General features: G+C 33.8%; 1 protein-coding gene across 27 annotated transcripts in view; it reads right to left on the reverse strand.

Moving 5' to 3' along the window:
* RIMS2 (regulating synaptic membrane exocytosis 2) overlaps positions 1–26,067 on the reverse strand; it is a 647,490-nt gene that overhangs the window by 153,057 nt on the left and 468,366 nt on the right. For 9 of the 27 annotated variants that reach the window (XM_049853957.1, XM_049853956.1, XM_049853955.1 and 6 more), the window contains one exon: positions 16,774–16,803. The exons of the other annotated variants lie outside the window; for them this stretch is intronic. In XM_049853957.1, the coding sequence (XP_049709914.1) occupies positions 16,774–16,803 (30 nt within the window). The remainder of the gene's footprint in view (positions 1–16,773; positions 16,804–26,067) is intronic. 27 annotated transcript variants of the gene reach the window in all.

Below are 26,067 nucleotides of genomic sequence, written 5' to 3' on the forward strand. Positions count from 1 at the left end.
CACCACACCACCCACCCAGCAAGTGACAGAGAGTGCTCCCTCACCCCGGTCACCTGCCACATCACCCTGCCCATGAAATGGGTGACAGAGAGTGCTCCTTCACCCTGGTTGCCTGTCGCACCCCCACCCACTGCCCTGGCCACTTGACAAGTGGTAGAAAGCCTTCTTATGACCCTAGTCACCCATTACACCCCCCTAGCCCACTACACCACCCACACAGCAAGAATAATTTCATGTTCCTGCACCACTGGACTGATGACAGGCAGTGGACTGCACCTGCCCACCTGGCTCCCAGTTGCCCAGCACGCCTGCTTAACAGTGATGATGCTCACCCTGCCCTCTGCAGCTCTACCCACCAGGTGATAGGTGGTGAGCACTCCTGTGCTCCAGACCAGCAATTAGCAGTTCATGCCCACCCTGATATATCAAAACAAAACAAAATCAAGACAAAACAAACGTACAATCAATCAATCAATAAATAATACCTTAAGGCCTTAGAAACAACAGACAATAACAAATCACATGGAAAAAAAATTTAAAAAGGATAAAATGGCTCAAACAAGTGAGCAAAATAAAGGGAATGAAAGCCTTCCAGAGAAAGAAATAATAATAGGATTACCTGAGAAGAAATTCAAAAAATTATACTTAGGATCCTCAAAGAGATCAAGGAAAACAAAGAAAAAACCCTAAAAGAACACAGGAAAATACAAGAACAAAACGACGGACTCAACACGCAATTAGAAACCATAAAAAACTAGAGATTCAGAAGGTTAACGATAAAGCATAGGCGATACCTCAATGGAAGGACAGAGAAGTAGAAATGAATCAATACAAGAAAAAATCAGCAAAATAGAGGATAAATCCCTTTTGGTCAATTTGTTTAAGGACCAATCAAAAAAAAGAATGAAAAAAAAGCCTAAGAGTTATGTAGGACACCACTGAGAGGAATAATTTACATGTATGCAGAGAATACCTGAGAGGTGCTTACCTGTGTTTTACTGACTGTGCAAAGGCATTCGACTGCGTGGATCATAACAAATTACGAATAACATTGTGAAAAAGGAGAATTCCAGGGCACTTCATCGTGCTCCTGTGGAGCCTGTACATGACCAAGAGCCAGTCGTTCGAACAGAACAAGGGGATACTGCATGGTATAAAATCAGGAAAGGTGTGAGTCAGGGTTATATCTTTTCACCATTCTCATTCAATCTGTATGCTCAGCAAATAATCTGAGAAGCTGGACTATATGAAAAAAAATGTGACATCAAAATTGGAAGAAGACTCATTAACAACCTGCGATATACAGATGACACAACCTTGCTTGCAGAAAGTGAAAAGGACTTGAAGCACTTCCTGATGAAGATCAAAGACTACAGCCTTCAATATGCATTACACCTCAACATCAAGAAAACAAAAATCCTCATAACCGGACCAATAAGAAACATAATGATAAATGGAGAAAATATTGAAGTTCTATGAATTTCATTTTATTTGGATCCACAATCAACCCCCATGAAAGCAGCAGTCGAGAAATAAAATGATGTGTTGCATTGGGAAAATCTGCTGCAAAAGATCCCTTTAAAGTTTTAAAAAGCAAAGACTACACTTTGAGGACTAAGGTGTGCCTGACCCAAGCTATGGTATTTTCAGTTGCCTCATATACATACACATGCAAAAGCTGGACAATGAATAAAGGAAGATCAAACAAGAACTGATGCATGTGAATTATGGTATTGGTGAAGAATCTTGAATATACCACGGACTACCAGAAGAATGAGAAAATCTGTCTTGGAAGAAGTACAGCCAGAATGCTTTTTAGAAGCAAGGATGGCAAGAATTCACCTCACGTACTTTGGACATGTTATCAGGAGGGACCAGTCCCTGGTGAAGGACATCATGCTTTGCAAGGTACGGGGTGAGTGAAAAAGAAGAAGACTCTTGATATGATGGATTGACACAGTGGCTGTAACAATGTGCTCAAACATGGCAACTACTGAGAGGAAGGCACAGGACTGGGCAGCGTTCTTTCTGTTGTACACGGAGTCACTAACAACAACAAAAGGAATTCTAGGAGAGGAAAAAGTACAGAATTTTTGAAGATATACTGGCTGAAAACATCACAAATATCATGAAAGATTAGTAAGTTACCATCCAAGAATCTCAACAAACCCATACACAATAGACTCCCCCCCCAAAATTCACCAAGACATATCATAATCAAACTTCCCAAAACCAAAGATAAAGAAAGAATTCTGAAAGCAGTTCATGAAAAATGAGATATCACTTACAAAAGGGCACCAATAAGACTAAACACTGATTTCTTGTAAAAAACCATGCAATGGAATGGAATGACACATATAAAATCCTGAAGGAAAAGAACTGCCAACCAAGAATCATACATCCAGCAGAACTGTCTTTCAAAAACAATGGTGAAACTAAGACATTCCAAGATAAGCAGAAACTAAGGGAATCTGTAAAAACCAGCCAGCCTTATGAGCAATATTAAAGGGAGTCCTTTGAATAGAGAACCAACAACATCAGACAACAACCTGAGATAAAGACATACAACAACATCACCCAGATACTAACCCAGATAAAGACTTCACAAAAGCAAAATTAACAACAACAAAAAAAAAACCAGACTACAAGGAACCATTGGAGTTAAGCTGTAAATGACAACAGCTTCAAAATATAAACAGGGAATAAAAGATGTAGTTATAGAATTTCTATATGGGGAGGAAGCCAAGGCAATTACAAGATATAACAAACAGTTTAAATTGTAAGAAGATTAAGGTAAACTTCTGGGTATCCACAAAGAAAAGCAGTAAACGTACTCAGCAAAATAAAGAAGAAAATCTAAAAGGCTTAGTTAACATGAAAACCACCACCATATACAAAAAGAATTCAGCACAGAAAATAAAGAGGAACAAATAAACCATTACCACCCCCTAAAAAGTATATGAAAATGACAGCAGTGAATCCATACCTACCGCTAATCACACTGACTGTAAATGGATGAAAAGAACCAAAGACAGAGAGTGGCGGAATGGATAAAAAAAATGATCAATATATTACCTACAAGTGGCACACATTAGATACAAAGGCATAAAAAAGTTAAAAGTCAAAGTATCAAAAAGAGAGCAGGAGTAGCAATAAAAATTCCAGATAAAATAGGGTGTAAGGCAAAGTCCATTGTAAGAGACAAAGAATGGCATTACATAATGATTAAAGGGTCAATCCATCAAGAAGAAATAACAATAACAAATATTTATGCACCAATGATAGAGCTCCAAAATACATAAAACAAACTCTAACAGAATTGAAAAGAGAAATAGACAGTTCCATAATGATAGCAGAAGATTTTAAACACATCACTTTCAACAGGACAGAACAACTAGAAAGACACACAATAAAGATACAAAAAAAAAAAAAACCCAAAAAACCAAACCCAGTGCCGTCGAGTCGATTCCGACTCATAGCGACCCTATAGGACAGAGTAGAACTGCCCCATAGAGTTTCCAAGGAGCACCTGGTGGACTTGAACTGCCAACCCTTTGGTTAGCAGCCGTAGCACTTAACCACTACGCCACCAGGGTTTCCGATAAAGATACAGAAGGTCTAAATACCACAATCAACCAACTTGACCTCATAGATATGTATACAGAACACACCACCTAACAGCAGCACAGTACACATTCTTCTCCAACACACATGGATCATTCTCCAGAATAGACCATATTTGAGGCTACAAAGCAAGCCTCAATAAATTCAAAAACATCGACATAATACAAAGCATCTTTTCTGGTCATAATGCCATGAAGCTACAAATCAGTAACAGAAAGAGCAAGGAAAAACAATTAAATACACAGACACCAAATAATACCATACTTAAAAACTACTGGGTCATAGAGGAAATTAAAAAATTCTCAGAATCAAATGCGAATGAAGACACAACACACCAAAACCTCTGAGACACAGCAAAAGTACTGCTCAGATGAAAACTTATAGCAATAAATGCACAGTAAAATCCCACTTTTTATTTTGAAGCTGTTGTCATTTACGGCTTAACTCCGTGGTTTCCTTGTAGTCAGGTTTTTTGTTTTTTTTTTGCTTTTGTGAAGTCTTTATCTGGGTGATGTTGTTGTGTGTCTTTATCTCAGGTTGCCACCTGATGTTGTTAGTTCTCTATCCAAAAAAGAAGATCCAAAATCAATAACTTAATCTGACAACTTTAATAAATTCAATAGGAACAGCAAAAGAATTCCACAGTAACCAGAAGAAAGGAAAAAGATCAGAACAGAAATAAATGAAATAGGAAAACAATAGAAAAAGTCAACAAAACTAGAAGTTGGTTCTTTGAGAGGATCAATAAAACTGACAAAGCACTACCCAAACTGACAAAGGAAAAAAATAAGAAGACACAAATAACCAAAATAAGAAATGAAATTACCAATGTTACAAAAGAACCAACAGAAATAAAGGGGATCATTATGATCCTCTTATGAAAAATTGTACTCTACCAAATTTTAAAACTTAGAAGAAATGGACAAATTTCTAGAAACACAATGTCTACCTAAACTAACACAAACAGAGGTAGAAAACCTAAATAGACTAATAACAAAAGAAGAAATTGAAAACCTCCCAACAACAACAAAAGCCCTAGCCCAGAGGGTATCAGTGGAGAGTTCTACCAAACTTTCAGAGAAGAGTTGATACCAATTCTACTCAAACTATTCCAGAATGCAGAAAAAGAAGGAATACTCCCTAATTCATTCTATGAAGCCAGCATAACCCTGATAGCAAAGCCAAGCAAAGATACCACAAGAACAACAAAAAAAATTACAGACCAACATCCCTCATGAATGTAGACACAAAAATTCTCAATAAAATTCTATCCAAAAGAATACAACAGTATATATATATGTATATATAAATCACGATCAGGTTGGGTTCATACCAGGAATGCAAGGGTGGTTCAACATAAGAAAATCAATCAGCATAATTCACCACATAAACAAAACAAAGGAAAAGAATCACATGACCATCTCAATCAATGTAGAATAGGCATTTGATAAAATCCAGTACTCTTTCCTGATAAAAATCGCATCAAAATAGGAATAGAGAACAAATTCTTCAACACAATTAAGGGCATATATACAAAACCAACAGTGAACATTATTCTTAATTGAGAGAAATTGAAAGCATTTCCCTTGAGAATGGGAATGAGGCAAGGTTGCCTATTATCAGCGCTCTTATTCAATTTTGTACTGGAAGCCCTAGCCAGAGCAATAATGCAGGAAAGGGAAATAAAGGGCATCCAAATTGCTAAGGAAGAAGTAAAACTTTCCTTATTTGCAGGTGACATGATCTGATACACAGAAACTCCAGAGATTTCACAAGAAAGTTACTGGAACTAATAGAAAAATTTGGCAGAGTACAAGATCAACACACAAAAATCTGTTAGATTCCTCTACACTAATAAGGGGAACTCTGAAAAGGAAATGAAAAAAAAAAAAAGGACTACCATTTATAATAGCCCCCAAAAGGATAAAGTACCTAGGAATAAATCTAACCAAGGATATAAAAGACTTATACAAGGAAAACTACAAAACACTACTGCAAGAAACCAAAAGAGACCTACATAAATGGAAATACATACCATGTTTATGGACTGCAAGCCTTAACATTGTGAAAATGTCACTACACAAAGTGATCTATAGATACAATGCAATCCCAAATTCAAATTCCATCAACATCTTTAACAAAATTGAAAAACTAATCTCCAACTTTATATGGAAAGGAAAGAGGCCCCAAACAGCTAAAACATTATTGAAGAAGAACAACAAAGTAATAAGCCTCACACTTCCTGATCTCAGAACTTACTATACAGCCACCATATTCAAAATACTCTGGTACTGGTAAAACAACAGACACATAGACCAGTGGAACAAAATTGAGAACCGAGAAGCAAATCCATCAGCTATGGAGAGCTGATCTTCAACAAAGGGTCAAAGTGCATTCCATTGGGAAGGATAGTCTCTCAAACAAATGGTCCTGGCAAAACTGGATACCCATTTGCAGAAAAATGAAATAGGATCCATATTTTACACCATACACAAAACTAACTCAAAATGGATCAAAAACCTAAATGTTAAACCTAAAACTACAAAGCTCCTGGAATATAACATAGGGACAAGTCTAGGCATCCTAATTTACGGCATAAATACTCTATCAAACATAATAAAAATGCACAAACAACAGAAGACAAACCAGATAACTGAACTCCTAAATATTAAATATGTATGCTCATCAAAAGACTCCACCAAAATAGTAAAGACAGAACCTACATATTGGGGAAAAAATTTTGACAATGACATATCTGACAAGGGTCTAATCTCTAAAATATATAGAAAATTTCAACATCTCAACAACAAAAAGACAAACAATTCAATCAAAAAATGGCAAGAGACATGAACAGACACTTCACTAAAGAAGACATTCAGGCGGCTAACAAACACATGAAGAGATGCTCCCGATCATTAGCAAATCAAAACTACAATGAGACAACATCTCAGCCCTGCAAAAATGGCACTGATCAAAAAAAAAAAAAAAAAAAAAACAGAAAACAATAAATCCTGGTGAGGTTGTGGGGAGATTGAACTCTTACACACTGCTGATGGAACTGTAAGATGGTACAACCACTACGAAAAATGGTACGGTGCTTCCTCAAAAAGCTAGAAATACTATATGATCCAACAATCCAACTCTTAGGTATATGTCCTAGAGAAATAATAGCAGTGACCCGAATAGACATATGCACAGCCATGTTCACTGCAGCGTTATTCACAATAGCAAAAAGATGGAAATAACCTAAGTGTCCATCAATGGATGGATGGATAAACAAAATGTGGTACATACATGTAATGGAATACTGTGCAACGCTAAGGAATAATGATGAGTCTGTGAAACATCTTATAACATGGATGACTCTGGAGGACATTATGCTGAATAAAATAAGTCATTCACAAAAGGACAAATATTGTACGATACCACTTTCATAAAAGTCAAGGATAGGTTAACATACAGAAAGCAATGTTTTTTTAATGGATACCAGGAATGGGAGGGGGAGGGAGAGAGAATCACTCACTCATAGTAAAAACCAAAAACCAAACCCAGTGCCGCCAAGTCAATTCCGACTCATAGCGAGCCTATAGGACAGAGTAGAACTGTCCCATAGAGTTTCCAAAGAGCGCCTGGTGGATTCGAACTGCCAGTCCTTTGGTTAGCAGCCATAGCACTTAACCACTACGCCACCAGTGTTTCCTCATTCATAGTAAAAAGGGAAAGGCAATACACAATGCGGGGGAAATCAGCACAACGTGACCAAGGTAAGTGAAGACAATGAAAGGTATGCAAAAATAAAAGGGCAACTATGGCAAATGCTATAACATATATAATTTCGAAATAACAATAATAACAAACCAAAATTTGTGAGTGGCTATATCAGTAGATACGTATGTGAGAGAGGGAAAATGGAGTACATGTGTGTGCATATATAGGTATAGCTGTGGGCTTCTGTACACACATATTTGTATGTGCTGCATATAATAAGAGCACACCCGGAGCACAGTTCTTAGGCACATCCAAACACCTCGAGGGACTGAGTTTCTGGGTTTGAAGGCTAAGGACCACAGTCTCTGGGGACATGTAGGTCAACTGGCATAACGTAGTTCATAAAAATAATGTTCTATATCCTAGTTTGGTCTTAAAAGCTTGTGAGTGGCCAGGTAAGATACATCTATTTTTCTAGAAAAAAGGAGAGTGAAGGAAATCAAAGACCCAAGGAAGCAATTAGTCCATAGAACCAATGGCCCACATGAATCACACCCTCCTCTAGCCTAAGACCAGAAGAACTAGATGGTGCCTGGCTACCACTACCCACCACCCTGACCACGAACACAATAGAAAATCCCAGTTAGAATGGGAGAAAAATGTTGAAAAAAATCCTCAAATTAATTAAAAAGACCAGAATTACTGGACTTGTAGAGATTGGAGGAACCCCCATGACTATTGCCCTAAGACATCCTTTTAACCTGGAACTGAAGCCACTCCAGGAGGTCACCGTTCAGCCAAATAGTAGATTGGTTTATAAAGTAAACAATAACACCTGTGAGAAATGTGCTTCTTAGAACAATCAACTCCACAAGACCAAAGTGCAACCGTTGCCCAACAGCAAAGATGGACAAGAAGGCAAAGAGGGGCAGAGAAACTGGAAGGATGGAATTGGGGAAGGCAGGGTGGAAATGGGAGAACGCTGGCATATTGTGGAAATAGCAGCCAATGTTATGGAACAATTTGTGTTTTAATTGTTGAATGGGAAACTAATTTGCTGTGTAAACATTCACCTAAAACACAATAAAATATTAAAACAAAACAAATGATCAATAAGCTTACAAAAAGATGTTCAGCCTTATCAATATTACAAAAAATGCAAATCATGTCAAAATCATCATGCCATATTTTGCCTCTTGGATTAGCAAAAATAAATAGAGATAATGGGGAAAATCTGGGAGGTCTACACCAAATAAAACAGTAACTACAACAACTAGAAAAATCAAGAATTTAAACAGCTGTAAACCATGTCATTGCTAGAAGTGGAGTAATGAAGGGATGGCATTTACTTTCCTCTCCAGACTCTTGTATATACCAGAGTCTGAAATTTCTGCAATAATTAGGCATAATTTTTATAAACCATAAATTTTATTTATATATATTTAAACATACAAAAACTAAAATAACTCCTTCCTACCCCAGTCGCACTAAGTCATATAAGGAAATTAAATCATAACACTAATAACTAAGCGTATCTTGTTAAGTGACTATTTCCTCTCCCCTGAAGACAAAATCCATGAGAGGTGAGATCTTGTCTGTCTCTCTCACTGTTGTGTTCACAGCACCTAGAATGAGGCCTACTAGCACATAGTATGTGTTTCAAAAAAAAAAAAAACCCATTGCTGTGAGTCGATTCCAACTCATACCAACCCTAGAGAATAGAGTAGAACTGCCCCACAGGGTTTCCAAGGAGCAGCTGGTGGATTTGAACTGCCAACTTTGTGGTCAGCAGCTGAGTTCCTAATCACTATGTCACCAGGGCTCCAATAAATGTTTAGCAGACATTGATTAAACAAATTAATTTTTAGGATGTAAAATATCTTTATAGCACTGGATTAAGAATTTCAGAAATAGCCTCTTCTTCACGTAGGCCAGTCATGTTGTATCAGAGTTTAATACCTGCCATTATAATAACCAGGGAATGATTATTTGAGTCTAGCATAGTCAAACTTGTTGGTTATTTGACTATTTCACAAGAGCGTTTTTTAATAGTTTCTGCCTTGGATTTTCATTTCTATCTTAATAAAGAACTGTATTTTCATTATTTACACATTAAACCTAGAATTGACTGTAATCCTGAGCCCAACGTGTATATTTTAGCTTTAGAAAAACATTAGAGAAGGGTTTTGAATAATTTGAATGCTTATGACATGCATTAATGGTATCCTTTCAGCTACCTGCTAGACACTTCATGGAAACTTTAATCTTTAAAAAAAACTGTCACTGCTATACAGGTAGTTCCCGACTTAAAACAGGGTTCTGTTCCGACGACTCCACTTTAAGTCAGTTCTGATATAAGTCGAACACCTCTTTCTTTTTTTTTTCAGTTTTCATTGTTATTGCCTTTTATTATCAGTATCCTTATAAATCTGGCAGCGTTTTGGATAGCAAATCATAAAACTGAGTATCTGTGAGTGAACATCTGAGAATGGTAACATCAGCAAATTGCATGCTACAACAAAATACTAATGATAAAGATGTACAAAAAACAAAAAAACTTGACAGTTTTAAGTACAATTTGTCATAGCTTGAATACGTGGTAAGTGGGGGACTACTTGTATAAGAAAAATGGTAGCTCACAGGTTCTTCCTTTGTTTTCTTTCCGTTTTTGCATTTTGTTGTTTACTCTTGAAATGAAAAGTTTTCATTTTGCTGGTCTTTTTTTTTTATTATTCTGTTGACTGCAAAGACATGCACAGACATACACACACGCACACACAATCAATCCTCTTCACCAATAAGGAAACTGGGACTTGAAAGATTGAGTAACTTGTCTAAGATCACACAGGTCTTCAAATCTCACACTTACCTGTTACACAATTTGCCTCTTCATAGGGCAACAAAGAATTGAAACGTAACTTGTTTCACTATTTTTTAAGGAAGAATTATTCATTTAAAAAAAAAAAATCTCTGGAATTAGTTTGTCTTGCTTATGGTGCTGCAGACGAAGAACTAAAGTGCCAGGAAAAATATAGTCCAAAGCCCCACATCTAGTATTAAAAAAATTTCTATTTTTAATTAATCCTAGAAATGGGTATAATCCCCGACTTCCTTACCAGTTCATTGGTTATAGTTTATTGATATATTAAACTTAGACTCAAAACTCTATAGAAAAACATGACTTTGCTAACAATGAAAATAAATCATGAGTAAAGAGCTAAATAAATGTCTGAAAAATTTTTGATTTAAATAGAAACAATGAGTAACAGTTACCATTTTTCGATTATGTACTATGGACAAGACTCTGTGACAAGTTCTTTACAGATATTATTTTCAATACTTGTCAAATTATAAAAGAAATAGAAACAAGTATTTCTAATTCCTATGTCAATAAAATTCTTCACTTAAATGGTGGCATATGTGTCATTATTTAATCATTACCCCATTATTTAATATTCATGGTAACAGCCTTTACATTTACAAATACTGCTTTAGCAAATCTTTTGTACATAACTTTTGGTTTTGTCTCATTATTTATAGCAGGTCAAAACCATGTGACCATTTTTAAGGCTCTTGATTTTTATACTGCATAATCGCCGCCTTTTAGAAAGATAATGATGAACTATACTTTCACTTTCTTTCCATGCTCTCATCAGCATGAAAATGATGCTATTTTTTAAGTAGGTGAAACATCATATCTCATTTTTAAAAGAATACATTCCTTTATTGGTTATGACTGAAATAAATGCTTTCTTATCTATTTACTGACCATTGCATTTTTTGTTTAGTGCAATGTCTGTACATGTCCTTTGCCCATTTTTTCTATAGAGGTTTACAGAATATATCATTTATTTGTAAAAGTGATTTAGGTATAAAGGCTCTTAATACTCTGCCCTAGTTACCACAGTTTATTGTTTTTCTTTTAATTTGTTTATGATGTTTCTGATATGCTGAAATTTACAATTGCCTTGTAGTCAAGTCCCTGTCCTTTAAAAAAATTTTTTTTTTAATTTTATTCTTAGAAAGACTTTCTCTTTTCAGAAGAAAGCTCTTTTATGCTTTCATTAAAATAGTGAACCCATTAATCTAGCTCAAGTTCATTTTGTTTGGAAGGGTAAGCAGCCAGCCCAAAGTCACATCTCTCCTGAGTGGCAGCACATGGATTAGAATTCAGACCTATCTGACTTCAGCGCTCTTGCTCTATCTACCCAACTCTGTTGCCTCAGAAAGGATAACTCTCAGCAGTACATGTGCAGTAGTTCTACTACATGGGTTTGTATAAGTTATTTCCCCAAACTAGTCACTACAAACTAGTATATTTGTATTGCATATAGCCAAAACAATTAACACCTAGACCATAAAAATAAAGCCTGCAGATTAAAATGGGTGGGCTTCAACACAGCTGATTCAAAATACAAAATGTTTTTAAACTTGTTTCATAAAAATGAAATAATAGCATCACACATAGTGTTTAGTATAGACCAAAAACTGTTTCTACATGTTTTACATATTACATATTAACTAATTTAATTCTCACAATAACCCTCTGAGGTTATTATCTTCATTTTGCAGGTGAGATACCTGGGGCACAGAGAGGAACTTGCTCAAGATCACACAGCAAATAAGTGGGGGCACAGATCAGGCAGTCTAGTTCCAGAGTCAGTGCTGTTCTATTAGTTTTCAGGCTAATATTTCTTACAGGAGAAAATATTTTGCCTAATAATTGAAATTTTTAGGAAAGAGAATTAAAGTGGATGGTGGGCCTAACTAAAATGGAATGTTATAATATTTGGAATTCATGAGAAATATTTTGAAAATTTAGCAATAACACGTCAAATTCAGGATGGATTTTCAGTGTATGTGGAATTTTACATTCATAAAGTTAAAAACAATGCATTCCAAACCCCCATTTTAAATAGAAGACAGCTGCAGCCTAAAGATGTTAAATTATGTGTCTGGGGTCACAGAGCTCAGGAGTAGGACTAGGGCTAAAACTAGGTCTCTTGCCCCCTAATCCAATCTTTCCAGTTTCCTCCAAACCCCCCAAACAAGGATAAAATTCTCAAGACCATAGTTATTTATTCCCACTATTTCAAGTTTCAAGAACTTTCTTAACTCCCCCTTTTTTTTTTCTTGTATTTGAGTATGTATTTATAAGCTTTAGAAAACAGAGCTAATTATTATACTTTATGAACAGGTGCTATCATCTATGGTGTGATGTATTTATATAGGTACATATATATTTTTTTTGGTTAAATAAATCTAAGGCATCTAACATAGGGCTGAACATAGAGTTGGCACCTTATGCTTCCTTACGCACTGATGGATTTGCAGTTCCCAGTAAGATTTCAGTACACTAGGGTTACGGTTTTCATGAGAAAAAATTTTGAGTATCTGTGTCTTAGAGCTTCATCATTAATACTGAGTTCATAAAATATAGGATGTAATCAATGCACAGAGAACATCTGTAAAATGGGTACACTAAGATTGAATAGAAGCTTATTAATAAGTAGATGACTAAAAGATTTTGGAAAATTTCCGGATAAATGTGCATTTATGTATGTACATTCATACACATATGTTAAATTCCCCCCTGTTCTAAACGTCACTTCTCTTTACCGATTAGGACGTAACATGAGTAGAGCAAAATGTCAAATGGAAGGATATATGATTCAAAACATGGCAATTGAAGTGCAAGTTTGAAATGATACATATCAGCAGACAACATTCAGAATAATCAGAGAAATCACAAAAAAAGAGGAACTCTTTTCCAGCTAGAAAGAATATTGTAATTGTATTAATTTTGAAAAAATTTCCTTTAACCCTAGTAGGAAACTGAATAATCTTATTAGCAATTATAATTACAGCACAAAATACGTTACTAATTTTCAACATTTTTATAAAAATCTTGAAATCTATTAAACTTGAATTGTTAAGCTTTTCAAATTGACACTAGTACCCTGAAGTCCAGTAAACAAGTTTGACATAGTAATAATCTTAACACATTCTCTAAAATTCTTGAGGTAGCATATAACCTACTAGTTAATAATTTGTCTAAAAAATCAGTAAGAAATATGGCTGGTAAATCACCTTCTGATTTTTAAATATCCTTACGAACATAACTGATATAAAAGCACTACAGACTGTCAGAAGCTCTAGATCAGGTCTGTAATTATTTTAAAAAGTCTGTAATTGGAATTTGAATTTAAATACACAGGCAAATACTAATTTTATGTAATTTACCACAATAATATTTTTTAAAATCTCCATTTCAAATGGTCTCTAGATTTGTTTTCTAATTATTTAACAAAATGAAATTGTCAAGTGAAATTTCATAATAATAATAAAATGTACAAACCCAAATAAACTCGCTACTCTTCATTAAAAAGAAACTTGATTATGATTTCTAAGGGCTAAAAATGACTTTTTTTTTTTGCTGCTTCAAAATGTATGACCAATTCTATTCCTTTATTGTGTAGGACTATGTTGCAGTGACTACACTTGGTTCTATTCACAGAAATGAAGGTTTTATAATTGTAGGGCTTAACACATAAAACATACACTTCAACCCAAAATGTGAGAGAAATGATTATGACTTATGAAATGATTTTCCCTTCACATTTTGGATTGAATTATAAATAGGTGGTGTTCACAATAAAGGCACTAACTTACATATTCATTAGAGATGTTAGTGATAGGTTAATCGAGCTATTAGGTTTTACTGGTCATATACTCCAGTCATTTTTAGAAAAGTCTAACTTCATCTTACTTTTATTATTCTAAATTGTTTGTCACAAATTTCCCTGCTTTCTCTTCTACACTTGTTTTCCTTTTCTCTCTCCCTCTTCTTATTAGCATCTCTATTACTTTCTCTTTACTCTAAATTTCTTTGGAACAGAATGCACTAGTTTTCATTTATTTCTAGGTTTAGGTGAGTTTGTGGAATACTGAACTTAGGGCCTGTTATTATAGACCAAGATCCCAGTTATTGTATTAAGGACCTAGAACTGAAACTTTGCCGAGGTCAGAAAGCTCAGGCTTCAGCTCCCCCCCACCCCCACCCCCACCCCACAAAAGGAGGGAAGTACCTATAGATTTATAACTACAAGAGCAGTTTTAGAAGTATATGTTATTTATAACTACAAGAGCAGTTTTAGAAGTATATGTTATTTTACGCTTAGCTAAAGATGAAAAGTAATTTAAAATCTAAATATTTGAAGAAATTAGTATCTTCTCTTCCCTCTCTAAATTTAGCCATTCCACCTTTGTCCTAGATACCACTTCTTTTCTATCTTAAGAAAGTTTGCTTCCATTACTAATCCTCTTCTCTTCAGAATCTTCAAACTTACCTCTCAGCCAAATCCTTTCCCTCTGTCTTTATGCATAGCATGAAGATTACTTTGTTTAAAACGTTGAATTTGCTCCCTTCTCTAAGCCTGGCTTAAACTCCTTATTCTCCTGACTACTAAATTAAAAAATAGTCCATGCTTCCCTTTCCTCAATATCTATTCTTTTCTTAACATTTTCCAATCTGTACTGTCAAACCTACCTGTCCTGGGCTTCTTCCCCTATTTCTTCCTCAAACTGCTCAGGCTCATCTTAATCTTTTCCATTGTTGTTGTTAGGTGCTGTTGAGGTGGTTCCAACACACAGTGACCCTATGAAACAGAGTAGAACCGCCCCATAGGGTTTCCAAAGAGTGGCTGGTGGATTTGAACTGTTGACCTTTTGATTAGCAGCTGAGATCCTAACCACTACACCACTACACCACTAGGGCTTCATCTTTTCCTTTATGGACCCTGAAATCCTTATTCCTTTGACTTAAGTGCTATATGTCCTCAATCTCATTACAGAATGCTCCCTTCAACTTTTAACCTTAATGGAAAGTTGACCCTTTTACAAGAATATTATCATCCCTAGAAACATTTTGAGGAGTTGTTCAATAGCCTATGCTTCATGCGCTACAGAAGCCTGGAAGTGGTGTCAGCATTCATCTAGGTGTGAAGCCTGGAAGTGGTGTCAGCATTCATCTAAGTGTGAAGCCTGGAAGTGGTGTCAGCATTCATCTAGGTGTGAAGCCTGGAAGTGGTGTCAGCATTCATCTAGGTGTGAAGCCTGGAAGTGGTGTCAGCATTCATCTAGGTGTGAAGCCTGGAAGTGGTGTCAGCATTCATCTAGGTGTGAAGCCTGGAAGTGGTGTCCTCACTCATCTAGGTGTGAAGCCTGGAAGTGGTGTCAGCATTCATCTAGGTGTGAAGCCTGGAAGTGGTGTCAGCATTCATCTAGGTGTGCATCGATGCTTCTGCTTTTAATCTCACATACAAATCTATTCCTTTTATGGTCATACCATTACACCTCCTTACTACTATCATCTACTTCCCTAATTCTCTTCACGTATTTTCTGCCAACCTTATGCCGTCACCTTCAGGAGCTTCAGTATCCATATAAAATGTCTAGTATCAAAGCTTACTGCTTTCCTTGCTTCCCCAAAACTTAATCCATGCTCCATATCTCAGAAACCCACTCTCAGGCCCAAACCTTATATCTTACATTATTTGGAATTATCTAACATTTGAAAATCTAAATATCCTTAAATCAATATCTAATAATAACCTATTTTTCCAACTCTGCATCCATTTGCTTCCACTATGCCTTCAATATTACACAAATTTCAGCTCTTTCATTGTACCCCTTTTCTCACAGAATATAATATATATATATATATATATATATATATATATATATATATATAACCTTCTCATAGCACCTGTGATGTTATTGCATTTACTTGTCAGACTCAGATAAAGCACCTGGACGGTAGGAAGTTATTTTGAATGTCCTCTTATTTCCAGCACCTAGAATAGTACCACACAGCAGGCATTTTAATAAATGTGTGTTGAATGAATGTTCAAATTTCAGCTCAAGTTTTATCTCTTCCATTGAGCATTTTGAGGACATCTAGCTGAAAAAGACTTTATTTGATTCCACAGCTTGTATCATCAAAAGCATCCATACTGGCAGTAAACAGGTTTCATACATATCTTAATGCTTCAGGGATAATGACAGTTTCTTTAGGGCATGTACCATGACCAATAGGTTTTTGGTATTCTCCCCAGTCTAGCACACTGCTGAACTCATGATAGAACTAAAATACTTTTAGAAGTATATAAAAAAGCCAAAGACAGGTTTTAGTCCTAAAATAAATGGAGGAATTTGTGTGTGCATGCACATACACACACATATAATCATTTTATTATAATCCATCGGAGCAGTTAAAAGTTAAATATACAAATATCTACAATAAAAATGTACGTAGAACTTAATAATTTCCTATATTAGAGGGGAATGAAAATTATGAAATGAATAAAAAATGGTAAAAAATTTCTAGGACTAGTTAGGTAAATGAAAAGATAATAAAGAAAAGCAGTAGAAGAGACAGACCTGAATATCTTCTTGGGGAGTCCACTTCTTCTGTGATCACATCATGTAATGGACAGACATAGACAAAGGAGATGGGTGTGAGTGGATATACTCAAAAGGTATAAAATGACACTGAAGGAGCAGGCCCAAAATCATTTTGAGAAAGAATCCTGTATACAGTTGTAGGGAAGATATAATCAAATGCATACCATAAAAGAAAAGAATAAGCAAGAACTGATGGTGAACTGGTTAAGCTACTATAGGTCAGCAGAATAAGAAAAATAAAGTTAGTGTAGAAATAAAGTGGATTCAAAAGTTTATAGTTACTTGGGTACAGCCAATCCTGAGTACTGGTGCTAAAGAAAGATATCATTAGTAAAAAATAACGTCACTCATATGATCACACCATTCAAGACATTACTGAGTCAAGTTAAATCTGTGAAAATGATTTTTGGAATTTTTAATTATCATCTAAAGAAATTAATTTCAGTCATCATCAAAAAGAGCAAGAAAAAATGTTCCAACAGATTTCTAATACCTTTTTAAGTTTCCTGAGTTAATCAGTGAACACATGAAAATAAAGTAGGGCCATGAGACCAATATTTCAGTGAATTACTTCAATACAGCAAAAAATTACCATAAAAATATTATGGAGTATAAAAAGTATAACTCTATTAGAAGAGTTGCCAAAATATATGGCTTTATTTCAAAATAAAAAAATTAAAGCTAACCTTCAATTTAGACAAATTTTCTTTCATCATATTGCCTTACAATGCTTATTTATTCAGAAAACTCTTATAAACACATTATATGTTATTGAAGTTTCATTAACACTTAACCATCTCAACTCACCATCTATTACAATAGATATGGCACACTTTTTGAAAACACTTCTTTCTCCCTTTGCTCGTGGAAAATTTCAGAACATATAAAGTTTGAAGGCAAGAACAGGTCTACTAAATTCAGCATTCTAAGAAAAATTTTTTCCCAAAGACATTAGTGAGTAAGCACTAGTATGATTAGCACAGATGAATAATACAGAATAATACCAAAACCTCCTCTTTAAGTATCTTCAGCTTTGAAGTAAGTACCACAAATTCTTACATTAAAACACCATATTCAGTTCTGCTATAGATGTATCATGGTTCCATAATGATTCATACAAAAATAAACTGTATCAAAATATACTTGCTATATTCAATATATTGAAATTATAGCTCTTGAGAAGAATATTTTCTATAACAAAATTATGTCTTTATCTGAATAGTGAGAAAATGAATACTTCCTATTAGAACAAAGTATTAAGATCGTCCAAATTTTTTCCCCCTTAGGAAAAAAGAAAGAAATCTTAGTATGAGTTACAGAGGACTGGAAAAGGAATGAGACATTTTGAAATTCAGCGGTGCTATTTTTATTGCACTATTATAAGCACATTTTTAACCTATTCAAAATCTGACCCTAAATCTCATCACAATTATATTACAAAGCAGAGGTGGCTGATCGGATTGACCACTAGGAAAAGTGCTCACCTCCTGAAGTGTACTCATACACATTAAAATGATATATACCATATGTTCTTTTCATCCCCAGTCCACCCATTTCTCAAAGAAGACAAGGTAGAAAAATCAGAGATATATCAATCTTTGGTTAATGCTGAATTGTATCATATCTTGTCATTGTTTTTTTTTTGCACACAAAATTTCCCTATAATCATATTTCCCATACAATTAAAAGAGTTTCTAAACATGTTAAAATGAAATCAGTGTGTACTGGATGAAATAATTGTTTAATTATATTCCATCTCAAAAAACACACTATTTTTTGCAGAAAACATAAAAACCACATAAATAAATGAAGTTTCTTGTTCCACCTAGTATTTTCCTGTTAGTCTGGATTATTTTATAAAGACACTGATGCAAAGTTTTTAATATTATATAGATTTAAAACATTCACAATTCTTCTCAACCCATTCATCAATTTCTTACCGTGAATAACTGAGGCACATTAGAGTTCAACTGACTTACCCAAGATCATAAAACAAGTTCAGTGATAGAACCAGAAATAGAATCGAGGTCTCCTGATTACCTGGTTAAATTTCTTTCTACTAGATGCTATGTGACCAATAAAAACATGTGAAATAAAGAGTCAAAACAAGGATGAAACAAAAGAACTCTCAAATGGTGACACCTAAACTGGATACTTTCACACATAGTGTTTATTAGAAACAGTTTAAAAAAGAGGTACATTCTACAACTGTGAAAGTAGTTTGCCAATACTTTTATTCATGTAAGAAAATATGATAATGCTTATCTTAGTACAAATAATTTTTTCTAAAAAATTTTTAAAGAAAATAATGCAAAATCTATTACTCATCATTTGTGCCACCCAGGAACTCCACATATGGCTTATAAAAGTCTTATAGGTGGATTAAAATAAAAGATTTTTGACAATAGTCTCACAACTAACTGAAAAGCTTCCATTAAATCATTTTCCCATTGTTTTTATGAGAATACAATAAATTAAAAACAGGTCATAATTAAATTGATATAAAAATCACATAACTAATTCAGCAGACAGAATATTCATGCAAATCATAAAATCTCAAAGTATATTTATCAAATGTACCTAAAACTTTTTAGTTTTCTTTTTTTGCCTTCCTTGTGGTTACAGGTTTATTATGTACTATTTGTTAATCCTCATCTTAGAGAACCTTAGAGCCAATTATCTTATTCACATAAAAAAAAGCCACGTCTTATTTAAATGGTAAAAAAAAAATAAGCTATAAATGCTTATTTTGCATATATTATTGTAATGAACTGCAGACTTCAGTGATCCTTGAAAGAAGTTAAGAGTACCCCTCCATTCTTCCAGCTCCCTGCGTTTCCTTTGATCAGTACCTTGCCACAGTCAAACATTCTACTTTTCATTGCCATTAATGGTAGTTCTAACATGAACTCATTCCAGCTCTTCATCTAACCAATAACCAGTTCAGAGTGATAAAGAATAGTGAAGGTATACTCTGTGTTAGGTGTCCACTGCTGTGCATTACTGCCACCAGTATAGCTGGATCTTTGCTTTAGATTTACATTATAAAGAAAATTTACATATCATTTTTGGTTCATTTGATTATATAAATTAATGAAAGAGAAATGAAATATTTTCCCAATTACCCTGAATAGAAGAGATTTACAAAATGTAATGAATAACTCACAAACACTTTTTCATCATCTATGGTAAGCTATTTTTGAAACAATATTTTAAAAATCAAGTTACCATCAATGTGCTAATTATAAAAATTAATGTTGGGTTTTTAATCAAAGAAAGTAACACAACATATATAATAAATTTGACTGCATTTTGGTCCTTAAAAAAAATACTAAGCGTATTTGGAAAAAGGAAATAAGTTCATGAGAATGTTAGTTTTTATGTAAAATTTTATAAATTATGTAAATTTTATGCAAACCAATACTCCATCCCTTGCCAACACAGCATATTAACTATTATTATATTTCAACTGAACACATATCTCAAATTCAAACAGAAATGATAAACTGTAATCAGCTTTATTATAAAAGTCAAATACATGGGGCTTATTTACCAAAAATAAAGTTTTCACAAAAGCTGTATGATATCTATTAGAAATCTTGCACAGGTTAATTGTCTCACTTATCACCATTTGTAGAAGTTATACTTTTGGTCGTGTTACCAGATTTAATTCTACTTCAGTTAATATATGTCTTATAGGAGTAAGCATTATATTAAGGAGGTTCCTGACACAATGAAACAAAGAGGCCTCATGGTTTTAAATGTACATTAGAACTTGCACATAATTAAAAGCAAAACATATTATGAGGGCCTTTAAAGGTCATTGAACTTTTCTGCCCTTTGAAAGGAGTGGGAGGAGGGCTACCCTTAGAAAAAAAAAGCCAAAATATGTAATCTACATAATATAAGGCAGCTTCAATGATACAAAGATGAAGATAGGTCACGAATATAAACACAAAATATTTACCAGGTTAACAGGTAACAAACTAAACGTCTGCACTATGACTTGGATCCGCAATCAACACCCCTGGAAGCAGCAGTCAAGTAATCAAACGATGCATTGTATTGGGTAAATCTGCTGCAAAGGACCTCTTTAAAGTGTTGAAGAGCAAAGACGCCACCTGGAAGACTAAGGTGCGCCTGACCCAAATCAAGGTATTTTCAATCACATCATATACATGTGAAAGCTGGACAATGAATAAGGAAGACCGAAGAAGAACTGATGCCTTTGAATTGTGGTGTTGGCGAACAATATTAAATATACCGGGGACTGCCAAAAGAAAAAACAAATCTGTCTTGGAAGAAGTACAGTCAGAATGTTCCTTGGAAGCAAGGATGGCAAGACTGCATCTTACATACTTTGGACACATTGTCAGGAGGGATCAGTCCCTAGAGAAGGGCACCATGCTTGGCAAAGTACACGGTCAGAGGAAAAGAGGAAGACCCTCAACAAGGTGGACTGACACAGTAGCTGCAACAAGGAGCTCGAGCGTAACGATTGTAAGGATGGCGCAGGACCGGGCAGTGTTTCATTCCGTTGTGCATGGGGTCACTATGAGCCAGAACCAACTCGACCGTACCTAACAAGAACACTGTGACAAAAATCTTTTTGAAAAATTCCTCATTCCAAATGACTTGAACTAATTCATTTAAACCATTTATAATTTCTTATGATTTTATCAACAATCATAACATTTACAATAATTTCTACCTATTAAAATAAGGTACAATCTTTTAAAATATTTGGGTATTTTTAAGAGTTCACTAAAATTGCAAAAAAACCTGTTTATCTTCAAGTATCTTCTTTCCTCTTCCTTGCTGTGCTATTTTTCTGATTCTATCCTTGAAATCCGACACATAATGTAATTTTAAATGCAGACAAAAAATACTCAAAGTAGGTACTGAGGGAGTTTAAGACCATTGATTCCGATTATTTCCAAGCTACAGCACACTTTTTTTTTTTAAAATCAAAAGAGGGATAGTCACTGAAGTACCACGTTGATCTTATGAACTTATCTGTATGTTCAGGGAGAACCACCTTAATTGCGTAACTAAACTGATAATTCTTGAAGTTTCACTTTAAAGGAAAATCTGCTTGTTATCAAAGAATGTTATATTTACTTATGTTAATAGTATTTGATTCCAAAATTGCATCAGTTGGTTTGCGTTGTATAAAATATTTACTTACATCATTTTTTTTATTTGTCTACATCACTTTTTTTCCATCAAGAATAAAATGCCCTCATTTTACAAGAACCCAGAAATTCTGAAACTGCTAATATTGATCAAGAGCACATCTCTAACTTCTTTTTCCAGATGAGGTCCATTAGGCTAGCATCCAATTAGAATACTAACTTAGACTAAAATAAATTGCTTTTGCTTTTAAGAAATGTGAAAATACTCAGAATATAAGGAAACAAAAGTAAAAAAGTAAAGGTATTCAAGAATAAAAATTTAAACAGCACAAATTCACTGCCAAATTACTTCTCTGAATATTTACTTTTCCATAAGATAAATTTTTAAAAAGATAATTCCAAAGGTAAAACTAGGTTTAAAAAAAAAAAATCCTATCTTCACCATAGTTACTATTCTCATACAGAATAATAACGATGTCCATGTTGAAAAAAATTTAAAGATTAATACATTAATTGAATCACATAATGCTAAAACTAGGGACTTATGTACACATTAAGATGTTCAGATAAGTAGTGAAACAAATAGTTACTTTGAATATTTTCAATTTCCAATATACCATGTTATCAGACAGTACCCCAGCTGAGAGTTTCATTGCCCTTCCTTTATGGAAAAACACAGATTTGTCTTCTGGATACGATATAGTAAGGTAAGTAGCATTGTTCTGATTTCAGGATAATTACAACAAAAGTACCTAAGCCAATTAAAAAATTTCCTATATTTGGCATACTTTTCACTAAAAAAACAGCAAATCAAGACTGATAATCCCTTTTTGGATAGCATAAATTAGTCATCAAACAAAATAATTTAAAATTACATGAATTAAGTATCTTCAAGTTGCTTCACAACTATTTTCAGTTCCAAGATTAGTCTTTCTACGAGTGAGTTTCTCTGTATCGGTTCCAAAACATCCATTCAGCCTGAAGAACTTCTAAGTTAAGTTAGCTTTCACGCCAGATTTTTGTGCTATGTAAGTAAAATATGAGATAATTTTTCTAAAAATGTGCCCTTTCCTCAGGTATATTTCTAATTACCATAGGAATTCACAGGGTAGAACTATAAAATCGATTGTTTAAAGTTTATTTAAAATGTTTAATAACACAGCATCTTTATCGACCATAACATTCTTGTCAGTAATCAGATTGCTGATTGAAAAAATTGATTATTCATGCTCATTCGTCGTTGGTTAACATCAAGAATTTTTGTTAACTTTATGGCCTAACAACATCTAACCCACATTCCACACTAGGAAGACATTAAGTGATCTACTCTAGACATTACTCATAAAACCTGTGGTTTAAAATCACATGTAGGATCCTCATATTTTATATTCCCACCAAAGAGATTCATATGATAACCATGATTATACTTCCCATTATACACACCCAGTGACTCTCATTTACACTGCTGTCAACTAAGTTGGGGATATTGAAAGGAAATCATCCTTTTTGTTGATGATCCTCTCAGGATAGCCGATTCAGGCTGTCAGAGATGTCAAGATTTTTCTTTAAAAATTGCAGATACTAGTTTTAAAGTCCATCTAAATATTTGTTAATTCATTTTTCAGTCTATGTCATGCCATTCAGACCTCCAATTGTATAATCTCATACTTAAAATTGTAAGCAGCTTTTGTTGCTAGTATACATTTTAGGAATGGCAAAATTACCAGGTATTATAAGGTTTTCTTGGATCGACATTCATAAAAAGCTTTTGAAAAAGGTAACAATATATGCTAGTAATACATAGCTGACTTTCCATTTCTGGTTTGGGTTCAAGTCCTTATAAACTTTTTATAGTGCCACAAGTCTACCACACTAATCCTCTGAGGAAGAATCTTTAACAATTCATGGAAGATGATCTCATATATTTTAATGTCTAAAATTATGTATTCAGCACTGATTATAATTAATAAAATATTAATATCATATATGTATTTTAAAACAAAATAAAGAATGACCCCAAATGTGTCTTCTGTAAAGTCCAGGCTCATAAACATGTAGTGAAATGTAATTAGCTCTCCCTGAGATCCCACATCTTTCCTCCAATTTTATCATTCCAAAGTATCAATAATTAAGAATACATACATATATGATTTTTTTTTTTTTTTTACATATTCTACCTTTCTTTTAGAAGCAACAACAAAAATCTTTCTGGAACACTAAAATTTAACATTGCTTTTACTGCCTTAGCATATTCCATACTTATAACTTCTGGGGTTTGATTTTCCACAACCAATTTTTTTAGTATAGAAGAAAATGCACTATTGCTAAACTAGAAAAATTTACAAACCTTTTAAACCATACAGAGTACTCTAATTAATTTTTCTCTATTGCATACTTAGTTTATTTTATGTTATTTATATTATGAGTTACTTCATTAAAAAGCTATTTTATTATAAGCTATTATTTAAGCCCTCAATTAGAAGGCTTGAATAATAAAAAACACATACAGCATAAGTGGGAACATACAGTATAAGTGGGAACAAACTAATTAATAATATTTAAAGGAGATCTTTAAAATGTGAGTTCTTAAAATTTTTTGTAGCCAAACATTGTATCATTTCATGATTTTGATATATGATATACCTTATTTACATAAACATATGGTCACAAACATATTTATGTAATCACATGTAAGGCCAAACAAGACAAACAAATAATAGTTATGATTAAGGATAACCAATACCACACAATGTAGCAAGGAAAGATTTTTACAGCAATAAATATTGTTATATAAATCATAATATAAAACATTAAATTTTACATTTATTTTTATTTACTTTAAAACACATTCTTAAACACATTAAGCCAATCACTGTAAACTAAGTGGCATACTTTTCACTAAAAAAATAGCAAATCTTAAATCACATTAAGCCAATCCAAATAAACTAAGTGATTCTTAATTGAAGATTTGAAAAAAACAAGGTATTTTTCTCACGCATTTATGCATATATTTAAATTACCAATGTGAATTATATTTTATTACATTTTAAGTATTTACTGTTTTACTAAAAGAGAATACATAGCTTAAGTCATTTGTTCTATTCCATTATACCTTGTTCTTCAGGCTTATTTATGGTGATACTTATTCTCAAGGCACCCTATTCTTCTTAATAGCACTTACCACAATTATAACTTAATTATTCATATCATTATTTGTAAGCTATGTATTTTTTCCAGAATGTAAACTTTATGAGGGCAACGGCTGTGTCTGTCTTGTGCACCCATATAGCTCAGTGCCAACTGCAATTCACTAGTATAGCAATGAATATTTGTTAATAAGTTTAATTTATACATTGACATATTTTAAAATACAGGTTTTAGAGCTCTAATATTAAGTTGCCATCACATAAAGACACATTATCAGCATTACTGTAGACACAGGCGTTTTCAATGATGATATCATTACCAAAAGCTCCATTTAAATTCTAAAAATTTCAATGAAATTTTTCAGTGTACTCTCATTCAATTACTGATTAAAAGTAGTACTGACTATTCAGTTGATTGGTTTTCTCTGACTGTGCCTCTCTTTCTTTTATCCATGGTTGAAATTTTTGTCTTCTATTTAGTTAATCAGAACACTCCAAAAAAAAAGAAAATAGAAAGTAATATAAAAAAAACACTACCTTTCAATTGACTGGCAGAATTAATGATTTGAAGAGATTCCCTATTTTTAAAAATTTTTAAATTGTGCTTTAGGTGAGAGCAAATTAGGTTCCCATTCAATAATTTATACACAAAATATTCTGTGACACTGGCTGCAATCTTTGCAATGTGTCGGCACTCTCCTATTGAGACTCCCTGTTGAATTAACTTGCTATGCTATCCCTCTTCCTTGTTATTGTTAGTAATGTTTTTAAACTCCTGAAACAGTAAATTGTTACCATTGTATGGTATAAACATCCCAATAACATTTGCAGTTAAAAAAAAGGACGGCCTACGGCCTACAAAGACAAATGTTAAATAATATATTGAGATTTCTATGATATTTTTTAGGGGTGCAAGCGCTCCTCTATTAAGACAGTTTAATTTGGGTCAAGATAACGAAATATATATGAAGCAGATGATCATTTGCGCT

The sequence above is a fragment of the Elephas maximus genome, chromosome 15, assembly GCF_024166365.1.
Source record: "Elephas maximus indicus isolate mEleMax1 chromosome 15, mEleMax1 primary haplotype, whole genome shotgun sequence".
Lineage (NCBI taxonomy): Eukaryota > Metazoa > Chordata > Mammalia > Proboscidea > Elephantidae > Elephas > Elephas maximus.